Here is a 12,600-nt window from a genome sequence, read left to right on the forward strand (position 1 = left end):
TAAAACCCTCCTTACAAAAGTAAGCCAACCAATATCATACAACTTTTGGCATGGCCAATATAGCCTACTCAAAGAATACTCTGTAAAAATACAACAGAAATGCATGCTTTGACAGATAGGCATCATCTAGAAAAGCTGAAAAGCAATTTTAAGACAAGCTACATTAGGTGGTCAACCAATATCAAGAAAGAATGAGTGGGGTTTCAGATGAAAAAATCAGCTCTTCATTGCTATGGCAAGTATTTACATTGAGGAGAATGTCACAAAAATAAATTCTCCAATATCGCCACATTTAGGCATACCTATTATATTAGCTGCTACAAAAAGAATGTGAGAAAAAATAAACACAAGTAAACAGGTACTAGGGAACATATTCTAGGAGTCGGTCATCTACAACAAAAGAACTAACCGGCTACCATATCTAAGTGTTACAACAAGAAAAAGTCAAACAATAATAAAAACAATTAAATTTCACATATCAATCACAGGGTGTCATGGCCAGAGTTAAAATCCATCATGCCCTTGAAGGACCACACACCATTTATCTGATTCATAATCTTGAATCATTTATCTTAAAAAGCTGCATAAAACTACCATAATGTATCCATGACTGATTGCATAGCATAACTGATGTAGTATCTTAGCAAAAAGTTTGTCTCAGCAGAATAATCACACTAGAAAAGTCCCAAATATCATTTAAAAGATCACCATCAGGGAATTCATCTTAACTTAAGCGGCAGGCACCAGATATGTGTATGACTTGGTTGATTCCTGAGACGACCAGCGAGTCACCCAAAATGAAGATAAAGAGACCAGAGTGTCTTCTAGCTGCAATCATAAAGTACACAGTCAATGCATATGAAAACAATTTTAACACCACCAATGTTATCAGGTTAAAGAAGACTTGAATGTGCAGCAATTATCGAGGGAAAAAATTATTGTATGAAGAGTGAATCAGGTATTCAATGTTCCATCCATCTCAGGCTACCAAACATGAGATGAAAACAGATACTGATGAATCAATATATGAAATCAGCATACTGAATGCTGCACTTGTTATAGTACCAAAATTTCCTATAACCATATATACCTTCAAGTTTGTTTTTAAGTAATCATCATAGCATTACATCAACCTACTTGTGGAGGTCCTCATCACTTGATTTGCATCATCTAAAATCACCATTAATTAAATGCACACAAGGATCAAACAGAAGAAAAAAATTTGTCTGTACATCTCATAATTCGCTTAGTCATTCTAGCTTCGGATTATATATCAAAAATAGTAGTGTCCATCATTGCATGACATAACATTCAAATAGTCAATCTCATAATTGGAATCCACACGGATGTCTGTGCAAGACATATGTAAATATAACTCAGTTATTGGCTATATTGAAGTTTAACAGGTATATGTAGATTGGGCAGTCATGACAACTTGGTACCTGACGTACATATTAAAATTTTGCCAGTAATCCATATCACCCAGCAAATAACAGAAACATTGTATTTATACACCCTTTATAAAGCTCTATGCAAGGCTATACCATCGATTCTATTCAAATTGACTAGTACATTTTTTAGTTACATAAATGTTGGTCTTCCTCTAACCCATACAACTTTGACTCTCATAAATTCTAACTCTTCCAACTATAGAATCTATCAATGTCTTAAATAATCCATATCAACAAACAAGAACAGGAATATTGCATTTAACCATCACTCTATTAGGAAATCAGTCAGTATTCAATATCAGCAACCAAGTAACAGGAATATTGCATATTAGAAAATCAGTCCATAATCCATATCATCTTCATCAATACCCCTTCATTTTACAATCCAATACATCTAAAATTCTTGCTTATATCCCCTCCTTCTTGTATAATAAATCCAATAGATCTAAAGCGCTAGCTTATAGGGATTATATGTCTATCCATTTTAATTGTTCATCAATTCCTCTCTTGTTAAAAATCATAAAATATCTTATATTGCTCATAAATACGTCCATTACAAAGCATTAAATGTTTGATGGGAATTCCCAACTTTTGAGACAGTTTGCAGCATGCACAATGCTACACTCTAAGCATATAGGAACGGTTTTCTAGTTATGATGCAACTATAAAATACAGAATGCATCTAATAGCATTTATTTGTTCATTTTAAACGAATTCCTAAACCTAATACCATTATGTTAATGTTTTTTTTTTAAATCTCAACAAAAAGATAATATCATAGTCATTTACTCTGTAATTGTTGTTATGCTTATGGAGTGCTTACCAAAGAATCGGATTACTATCATGAGCATAAATAAATAAACAGAAGAGAGGATACTTACTTCTTCAGTCTAGTGACTGAGCCAGGCCATACAAGAATTCTCAAGTAGAAGCATCTAGGGCTAGAAGCGAAAGCAGCTACTAAATTCACATCTTCTGAGTTGAGAAAGTTGCAAAGGACCTGAATCATTCAGGTGTCTGTCGACGCCTTTTTGAATGTTCAACCTCCCGTGACTTACTGCGAGGCCTAGATGATCTTCCTCTAGCCCAGTCATCATCACGCTCTGGTTCACGATCCCTGTGCCTATAGCGATCCCCATGTCTGTCTCTGTCATCTCGATGTCTATCACGCTCACGATCAATTTCTCGCTCCCTTTCCCTATCTCTATCCCTCTCTCTATCTCTGTCTCTCCCTCGCTCTCGATCCCTCTCCCGACTCAATTCCTTTTCTCTCCCTGGATCTCTTTCCCCCTCATCACGGTGTCTCCTCTCTGGCCAATCTTGTCCAGAACCCATTTCTTTCTCCTTGTCATGTCTCCTTGCTGGAGCACCATATCTGTCTCTCTCAGCCACCCTATCCTTCCCATGGCTACCTTCTCCATATTGCTGATCAGATGCAGCATCCTCCCCATAGCTTGATTGCTCCTCACCACCCCAACCACCCATGTTGGGATCAGACCACATCCCAACACCACCAGGTGCCAATCCCCGTCCAAAGAAAGCTGGATTGACATGAGGTGCCACAACTGGAGGGAAAGAAGGCATCATTCCAGGAAAAGGAGCTCCAGCTGCACCTCCAGGGAAACCTCCAAAACCACCACCCATTCTCCCCATAGCTGCACCATATCCCATAGGGTCGAATCCTTGACCGATCATAGCTCCAGGATGTAGAACTGGAGGTGGTGGAGCAACCATACCACCATTACCCATGATACCTCTTCCACCAACTGGACCCATTCTGTTCCTCATGTTACCCATAGGCCCACGGTTCCCCATTCCACCGCCTCTTGCCCAATTTCCTCCACCTCCTCCAGAACCACCACCTCCACCACGACCAAAATTGTTACCAACTGAAGGTCCGCCACCTCCTCTACCACCCTTCTGGGGAGGTGCAGGCGGTTGGGTCTGAGACGTTACCTGTTGATTCTTGTTCACTTGATTCTCACCCATTCTCCTGACTGTGAAAGGCGATGCTAGGGCAACAACGCAGGGTCTGCCATTGAAAATATGTCCATTCATACCCTCCTTGCAGGCAGTTGCTGCCATTGGATCATAGAAGTCAACCTGACAGTATCCTTTTGATTTTCCGCTCGCCCTCTCATCAAAAAATTTCACTTCTTTGACCTGCCCATACTTGCACAGCTCAGCCTCGAGATCTGCATCAGTAGTCCACCAATGGAGATCCCCGACAAAAAGTGTAGTGCCACCGACTCCTCCACCGCTGCCTGCATCACCTCCGTTAACATTGCCAACAGCTATGACATTGCCTGCACCACCTCCTTGCCGTTGGAAATTGTCGTTCCCAAATCCACCTCCTTGCCTCTGAAAACTCTCATTTTGGAAACTATTATTTCCGTTCTGGCTCTGGATCTGGGAAAATCCACCAGAAGGCTGGCCCATGTCAGGCCTACCAGCTGGTAGAGGCGGCGGAGGGAGAGGAGGCGCCGCCTGTCTTGCCGGGACCACCGGCTCAACGCCACCTCTAAAACCCTGGTCTTGGAAACCTCCAGATCTATCAAACGGTCGCTCGATCTTAGGTTCCTCCGCGATACCAGGAATCTGGACTCTCTCCGAAGCCTCAGCCACCGGCTGCTGCACCGGCGGAGGCATAGCTCGTGGCAGCGGTGGAAGGGGTGGCGGGTCGCTCCGGCGCTCCTCCACGGGTTGGAAAGGCCCCGAACCATTTCTTTCGTCGAACGTCTGATGAAACCCCTCGCCGACGTTCACATCGCTATAGAGGTCGTCATAGTCGTCGTCTTCACCGTAGAACTGCTCCTCATCCTGTATGGCGGAGATCGCCTCGTTCCGGAGGAACCCACCGCCCCCGCCGCCTCCGTGATCCATATCGTGGAAGGGCGATCGATCTCCGGCTTCGGAAGCAGCGAAGGAAACCCTAGGATTAGGTGCGCTCAACGCAGAGAGGAGAAGAAGCATTAAATACGATAATGTTTCTGTTATACCGCCGGACTATCGTAAACTAATCTTTCTATAATCACTGCCTACGTAATCTCCGTCCGTTATTTTGTGATATACTTTAAGCTTCGGAAATGCAACGAAAGATAAGATAATTACAGGAAGATTGCGTGGTGATTGCACAGAATTGACCGGCATTGTTTCCCCTACTTAATTATTGGCTGTTAGTATATTGGATACAAATCATACAATTCGTAGCCGCTGAAGATCTCAACCGTTTATTATTCTCATTGATTTTTGTTGACTGTTCTAACTTGTGACTTTTTTCCGAATCACTAGATCAAGTTATAAAATATCCAAATCACTTGTAGTAATTGCTGATACATTTACAGATATTAAAATGACGTGAAAATAGTTCTTTTTTAATTTTTTAATTATGAAAATATTATCGAACACCAATTTAATCTATATACTAAGAGCAATATTTTTTTAAAATATAAATATGTTCGAAAAATTAATTCGTATTTAAAAAATCGTCTGAAATCAATTGATAGACCTAGAGATCTCGAAATGACATAAAATTAATCACTATGTGTTATTCTAATTCTATTGATTGTAAAAATACTATCAAACGTCAATTTAATCGAATTTTTTTAGAGCAGTAATTTTTTAAACATTCATTCGAAAAATTAATTAGTATTCAAAAAATCATTGCTCTGAATATATTAGGTCAAATTAATTTTTGAAAGTATGAATATAATCATAAGAACTAGAAAAATTCATAAGATCTAGTTTCACTTTATTCTGAGCCCTTTAAGTATATCAATCAATTTTGGTAGAATAAACATACATTAATTTTATTTAGATTCATTTAGCTATAGTTTCAAAAAAAGAAAATCATCGCTATCACGTCAAATTAATATTTAATAGTAATTTTATAATCAAAAGAACTAGACAAACGCATATAACTAATGTCATATCATTTCGATGTCTCTAGATCTATCAGCCGATTTTGACCAAAAATCAATTGATGGACATAGAAAGTTCGGAATAATATAAAACTAGTTTATATGTGTTTCTCTAATTTTTTATTATTATTAAAATATTATCAAACATTAATTTGACCGGATATATTGAGAGCAGTGATTTTTTGAATATGAATATGTCCGAAAAACTAATTCATATTTGAAAAATTACGATTCCTAATATATTAGGTCAAAATTGATATTTACTTATATTTTTTATAATAAAAAAAATTAGATAAATATATAAAAATTAATTTCATATCCTTCTGAATTTTTTAAGTCCATTAATTATTTTTTATCGATTGATAAATTTTTAAACAGAATGAAATCAGTTCTATTGGAAAAATAAATCAGTTCGAATTAATTCGTGGACGAAGGATACATCATTTAATAATTTTAAAATTATGATATATAATTCGGAAATTTTATAAATTTATCTACGGGTTTGGTAAAAGACCACAGGTAGATAAAGTTTGCGTGTCGATTGCACAGAATTGATCAGCGCTCTTTCCAATTATTGGCTGTTAGTATATTGGATACAATTCGTAGCCACTGAAGATCTCAACCGTTTATTATTCTCATTGATTTTGATTGACGGTTTTAATTTGAGATTTTTTAGTTTGCTGTTGTCGTAAGTTGCAGCAGAACAATGGTTCCACAAAGGGACGTGCTTAGCTTTAACTGCGGGCGGAATCCGAATTAGTTTGTTAGAAATTTATTAAAATTGGCCCTTGATTTTCCCATTTTTACTTCTTTTTGGAGGAAATTTAGATATATGTCTTCTGTTTTTTTTTCTCTCTTTTTGTTAAAATACTTTCACATTTCTTCTGATTATGCCCTCTTATTTCAAAAAAAAAAAAAAAAAAAAAAATCCACCCCAAACGTCAAATATCCTCTTTATACAAAATACAAAGATTTACTGAGAGTATGACATAAATTTCATATAGCATAAACATAATTAATGATGTCATCCTCTCCCACGGTTGGAACCGATAGAGGGTTTACGTGTACATAATTAATGATGGCTTCTGTGCTTTCATGTTAAAACGTATCAACGGACGCCGACGTGGCTAGCATGATCCCTCCGACGATCAAACCAGCAGTAGCATGAAAAGAAGGAAGAATGAAAAGCACAAAAGAGAGCTCATGTGCTTGCAAAAAAAGCTCACCTTCACTTATCGTTTTATACTGTCGAACTTAATTGTCCACTTGAGTCACCATGTCCACCTACAGTTCCCTACGAACTGTCAGGATACGGGGTTGCGTCGGGTGTCAGATTTTTTATGACAACGTTATGCAAATTACTTTCCCACTCCTGACACGCGCACCCCCTCTTCTCTCTCTCTCTACTGCAAATGACCATTCTACCCTCTATCTTTTTTTGTTTTTTTTTTATTTTTTAATTTTATTTTTAATTTTTTTAATTCATACTTATATAATCATACTTATATATTTTTAATTTTTAATTTTTAATTAATTTTAATTTTTTATTTTTAATTAATTTTAATTTTTTTAATTCATACTTATATAATCATACTTATATATTTTTAATTTTTTATTTTTAATTAATTTTAATTTTTTATTTTTAATTAATTTTAATTTTAATTTTTTTTATTCATACTTATATTTTTTAAAATTTTTATTTAGTTTAATTTTATTTAATTTTATTTTTAAAATTAATTTTATTTTTAATTTTTTTCATTCATATTTATATATTTTAAAATTTTTATTTAGTTTATATATTTTAAAATTTTTATTTTGTTTAAATTTTTAATCAATTTTATTTATTATTTTTCATTAATACTTATATATATTTTAAATTTTATTTAATTTTATTTAGTTTTATTTTTTAATTAATTTTGTTTATAAGAACTCCTCTAGTTCCAAATCACAAGCGTCCGTCGAGAAATAGCTATTGCTCATATTGACAATCACTTCGTACAAATTTTCTTATATCCTTATTATCCTGTACCACCCATTCCAACTTGGTGGTGGCAACATTCATCGCATGAAGCTAAAGGATAGGTTACTCGTTACAGGACACGCGCTCATTTGTGGTACGAAATAATAGGTGCACCACCACCAAACGCATCGGGAGCAGAATTTGGAGGCAATATTGATTAAGATTTATATTTTTATATGTTTTTATATTTTTTTGTATTATTACATATACTTTTCATTTGGAAAAAATATATTTGTTTTTAAGTTATGAATGTGTTCATTATTAATTGGTAGTATTTTTTTAGTTTTAAATATAAACTAAAAATAAATAAAATATTATAAATATATAAAAAATTATTGAAAAAAATAAAACTCATAAGAAATTGATAAAGAAATTAATTTAAAAAATTAATAAAAAAATAAAATTTTAAAAAATCAATTGAAAAAATATAAGTATTATGAAAAAAATAATTAATTAAATTAATTAAAAAATAAAAACTAAATAAAATTTATATAAAATTGAAAAATAAAGTATTGATAAAAAATAATAAATTAAATTAATTAAAAAATAAAATTAAAAATATAATTATATGAGAATTATTTTTAAATAAAATTAATTAAAAATTAAAATTAAATGAAATAAAAAAAATAATAAAAAATAAAGTGGAGGGTACATGCGTCTTTTGGCAGGGAGAGAGAGAGAGAGAGGGGAGGGGGAGGGGGTGTGTGTGTGTGAACCGGGAGGGGGGAAAGGCAGCTCTCCAACGTTATATATCTGAATGACCGCCAAGACTTCATCTGCCATTGTCGATATTGTCAATGACGATTACTAGCAACTTTATGTCAAAGCCGCAACTGTCAAGAATGGTCGGGCATTCAGTTTGAAGGGGGCTAACTTCACAGAATATTCTTGGTTTGGGATGTCCCATGACTCGAGCGCAATATCTTGCGGACATTCTCGATCAGGAATGCTAATAGAGTATAACTTGTTACCGGAATATTCTTGTTGAAAAATATTCTTAAAATGAATGTACGATTAAATCAACTAGAAAATTACTCACTTGATTTCAGTAGAATTCAGTGTCTACATTTCAAAACTATCCCTCTAATTAGAGATGAGCAAAAATTCAATTAAATCGAATAAACCTATCAAATTATAAAATTCAATTCGATTTTAAAATTTTTTATTCAATTAAACCTAAATTTTTTATTCAATTAAACCTAATAGACCAAATTAACTAAATTTTTAAACCAACCTAAATTTTTAAACTTTTTTTTTACCAAAACCAAATTTTATTAAAAAAACTAATTTTTAAATAAGTTTAATTAATTCAATCGAAATCTAAATTAATCGATATTTATAATCAGACCGATTCAATTTGGTTCGATTTTAATCAAATAATCATCCCTATTTCTAATAATAAAGATTTCACGATACAATTCGTGTAAAATAGACAAAATTATTTTGAAGTCATACGTCGCAGCTGAGAACAATAAACATCCAAAACAAACATTTACAAGAACGCAAATCCTATAGAGGAGCCCCTCATATGCCATTTCTTTTTTTTTCTTTTTTTTTTTCTTTTTTTTTTTTTTTGGCGATCCAATCTGGCCAGATTGTTATCCTGGTCTTCAAGAAGTCAGCGTGACCGGAACCAAACCTCAGCCGGATTAAAAGGGGCCTAGGGAGGGTCGCTCTGCAGGATTTGTATTCAGGATTCGACAGGTCTTTAATGATTGAAGTCTCTGCTGTTTAGGAAGAGGCAGTCCTCTCTTTCTTGGCCAAAGAAAGTCGAGCTTATTTGAACAAGTGAGAATCCAGAGTAGCCTCCGTTGATCTTTGCCAAGCAGACATCAAGAATATACTTCAGCAGCTCATGATACCGGACAAAAGGTTGTTCTGCATACTCCTCAATTGGCATCCACTGCATAATGAAATTGATCGTATGATTACATCTTGCTTCTGCATTAATTTTCTATAACATTGAAGCAAGCAAGATACTAGACCGATCTGAAACATATGTTTCTTTCTCTAAAGAAATGTGAGAACACAATGTGTTGTTACTTTCTGAATGTATCAGTAACTAAAGAAATGTAGTTAAGGTGAAGAAAAGAAGAAATAAAAAGATCTCTACATTGGCAGCTTCAATTTCTAGTTATTGTATGTGAATGTCGAATGAAAGAGGGCGCAACAAGCTTAAAAAGAAATCTGACTTCTCAAAGAATGCCTTGTGGGCCTGTTCATGTTATAAGAAACAGATGAAAAGCATCAATTGGTACCACAATCAACACAAAACAACATCACAAAACCTGGTATAAATGCCATGGAATTTCACCAGTATATAAATGTCGGAATAATGATTATACACAATCATTACAAAAGTATGAGTTTATAACAATACCTGAATGTAAGAACTTCAACAAATTCAGTATCAATCTGAAATAAAACAGAAAATTCATTCAGACTGATCGATGTTACAAAACATCCCCCAAGTTTGTTTAATTTTTTTTCTCTTTTGTGTATTGAAAATCAAAAAAAGGTTCATATATGATACGGTTGGCAATGGAGGGGCCCAAGAGAAAAGGGTGAGAAAGGTCAAGGCCCTATAGCGGTCAAAAGTCAAGAGGACGTGGCGGCCAATAGTCAGGGTGATTCAGCAGTCAATAGTCAAGCTGACTAGGCAGTCAGAGGCAAGCATGTGGGGTAGTCAGAGGTCAGGCAGACTTGTTGATCAATGAGGCAAAGTAGTTGAAAGACAAGGGTAGACGACAGGCGGAACACCGGGTATAGGTCAGAAGCGGCAGAGCCGGGTAGAGGCAGCCCGATTTACAGGCCTGCGATTCGAAGGCCCGGAAGTGCAAGTCACAAATCATAGATCGGAAGCGTCAGAGCTGTGCAAAGACAGCCCGATCTACGGGCTTACAGTCGAGGGCCAGCAAGTACTCATGGGTCAGGAGCGGCAGAGCTGGGTAGAGGCAGCCCGATTTACAGGCCTGCGATTCGAAGGCCCGGAAGTGCAAGTCACAAATCATAGATCGGAAGCGTCAGAGCTGTGTAAAGACAGCCCGAGCTACAGGCTTACAGTCGAGGGCCAGCAAATACTCATGGGTCAGGCCCGGAAGTGCAAGTCACGACTCACAGGTCGGAAGCAGCAGAGCTGGTCGGAGTCAGCCCGACTGGCAGGGAACGCTTAGAGGCGGGATCTGGTCGAGGGTGTGAGGTAGATGCAGACCGCGATAAATAGGATGAGCTAAGCTGTGCAGGAGTCGGGGGAGTACAACTGTCCATCAAGGGTAATCATTGCATACCAGGGAGATGTGCGAGGGCGGAGGTTCCTAAGCGAAAAGATGCTCTCATAACCAATAGCAGCCTGACAGATGTCCTTCACTACGAGACAAAACCCCTGTGTAAAGGCGGAGGTTCCTAAACAAGAAGATGCCTTCACGACCAATAGCAGCACGACAGGTGTCGGGGGTATACGACAAAGCCCAGCGGCTAACGTTTTCTGACAGAGTTGCAGGTTCTGGAAGCAAGGCGGGTGCATAAAAAGGAAGAGATTCCTCGTACGCGGGTACGCGCTCTCTCGTCATTTTTTCCACAACTTTTCATTTTCAGTCTTTCTGCTTTTTCTGGGGAAAAAGGACCTGACTTGAGTGTCGGAGGGCCTGATCCGGGGACTTTTTCCCTGGGTTCTGGTCTCTAACGTGAGGGGGGGAAGATCGTCTGAGTGGGTGCAGGGTCCTGCAGCATCGTCAGCCGCCCGTGGGAGCCGAATCGCCCACGACTTTCCGTCAACAACCAGGCCACCACGACCAGTCTCCGTCCGACTCAGCTTCCGGACATGATCAAATTTGGCGCCGTCTGTGGGAAACACAACAGCCTGATCCGAAGCGTGAAGATGGAGGACTCTGGTCGAAGCTCCAGCAGGAAGATTAACGTTACCATGACCGCGGGGGAATACGAGCTCTTCAAGGAGGTCAGAAAGCGAGCCGCCTCTGAAAAACAAGGCACGGTTTCAAGACCTCGCCTAGCACCTGAAGCGTCCAAAGAACCAACTCCTGTTTCCGACAGGAGTTCAAAGAGAAAGCAACCGGAAAAACTCCCTCGTACTTCATTCTGAGAGCCTCGCCGCAACTATCATCGAGCTGGACCTCGGGAGCATAGTCCGAAGAAAGAAGAGCCGCCGGCGTCGGTGGCGGAAAGCTCTTTACATCCACCCCGGGATTCAGGAAAGGGGAAGGCTATAATCTCCGCAATAGATCTGCCTGAAAATCCGGATGATAAGGTACTCTTCTCGGCTCAGATCTTGAGGGAAAGCCTGCCAAGGGGTTATCGAGCCCCAAACATCGGAGAATATGATGGGAGCAAGGACCCGGAAGAACACCTGCGGAAGTTCAAGAACGCGGCTATGCTGTATCAATACAGCGATGCTGTCAAATGCCGAGTATTCCTACACACCCTGTCCGGGTCGGCGCAGAAGTGGTTCGATGGATTGCCCCCAGAGTCCATCAATCGCTTCATGGATTTCAAAACGACCTTCCTACGTCGTTTCGCCAGTAGTCGTAAGTATAAAAAAATCGACCATTGCCTTTTCACTCTTAAACAGGAGTCGACCGAGCCTCTGCGAAGCTACATCAACCGGTTCAGTCAGGTGGCCAATGACGTCCCCTCCGCCACCTCAGAGATATTGATGAGCGCTTTTTCCCATGGATTGCGAGAAGGGGAGTTCTTCAGGGACCTCATCAAAAACCCCGCCCGGAGTTTTGATGATATGGTGGAGAAAGCTTCTTGCTACATCAAGGTGGAGGAAGCTCAGGCCGCTAGGAGGAAGGCTGAAAAAATGGTGGCTCCTGGCAACCGACCTGAAAGGAGAGCACCACAGCCAGCCCAACCCTTCCAGCGCGTTCAACCCAAGCTTGCCCCTCAGCCCGCTCAGGGAATCAGACCAGCCCCACGAGTTGCTGCCATACACGCGCCTAGGCCTGGACCAAGGGGAGCACCATATTGCACATATCATCGGTCCAGGACGCATGATCTCAGTAACTGCTTCCAATTCGCTCGTGATTCCAGGCGAGCTGCCGAGCAGGGTCTGCCCCCCCCCCCCCCGGAGTTAGCGCCCCAAATACAGAGAATGGAGGAGGAACGGGCCGCGGCTGGACGTGCTCGTCAGGCCCGACCCGATCAAGCCGGTCCTTCTAATCAAGCCGGTCCCGGGGAAGATCGAAGAGAT

General features: G+C 38.7%; 2 protein-coding genes across 8 annotated transcripts in view; both read right to left on the minus strand.

Annotated features, from left to right (window-relative positions):
* Nucleotides 1-540: 540 nt before the first annotated feature.
* On the minus strand, nt 541-4,419 carry LOC122009270 (cleavage and polyadenylation specificity factor subunit 6-like). Its single transcript, XM_042565368.1, has 2 exons — nt 2,333-4,419; nt 541-828 (listed from the first exon to the last, which is right to left on the minus strand). Exon 1 carries the CDS (start codon nt 4,332-4,334, stop codon nt 2,457-2,459), a length of 1,878 nt encoding a protein of 625 aa, XP_042421302.1. The 5' UTR covers nt 4,335-4,419; the 3' UTR covers nt 541-828; nt 2,333-2,456.
* A 4,344-nt stretch (nt 4,420-8,763) lies between these two features.
* LOC122009272 (nudix hydrolase 2-like) overlaps nt 8,764-12,600 on the minus strand; it is a 49,181-nt gene continuing 45,344 nt past the window's right edge. For all 7 annotated transcript variants that reach the window (XM_042565369.1, XM_042565373.1, XM_042565371.1 and 4 more), the window contains one exon: nt 8,764-9,294. In XM_042565369.1, the coding sequence (XP_042421303.1) occupies nt 9,100-9,294 (195 nt within the window). In that variant the 3' untranslated portion in view covers nt 8,764-9,099. The remainder of the gene's footprint in view (nt 9,295-12,600) is intronic.

This window comes from Zingiber officinale, chromosome 8A, assembly GCF_018446385.1.
Source record: "Zingiber officinale cultivar Zhangliang chromosome 8A, Zo_v1.1, whole genome shotgun sequence".
NCBI lineage: Eukaryota > Viridiplantae > Streptophyta > Magnoliopsida > Zingiberales > Zingiberaceae > Zingiber > Zingiber officinale.

Coding starts and splice junctions, on each gene's coding strand:
- LOC122009270 (XM_042565368.1), bottom strand. CDS start 4,334: ATGGATCACGGAGGCGGCGGGGGCGGTGGGTTCCTCCGGAACGAGGCG.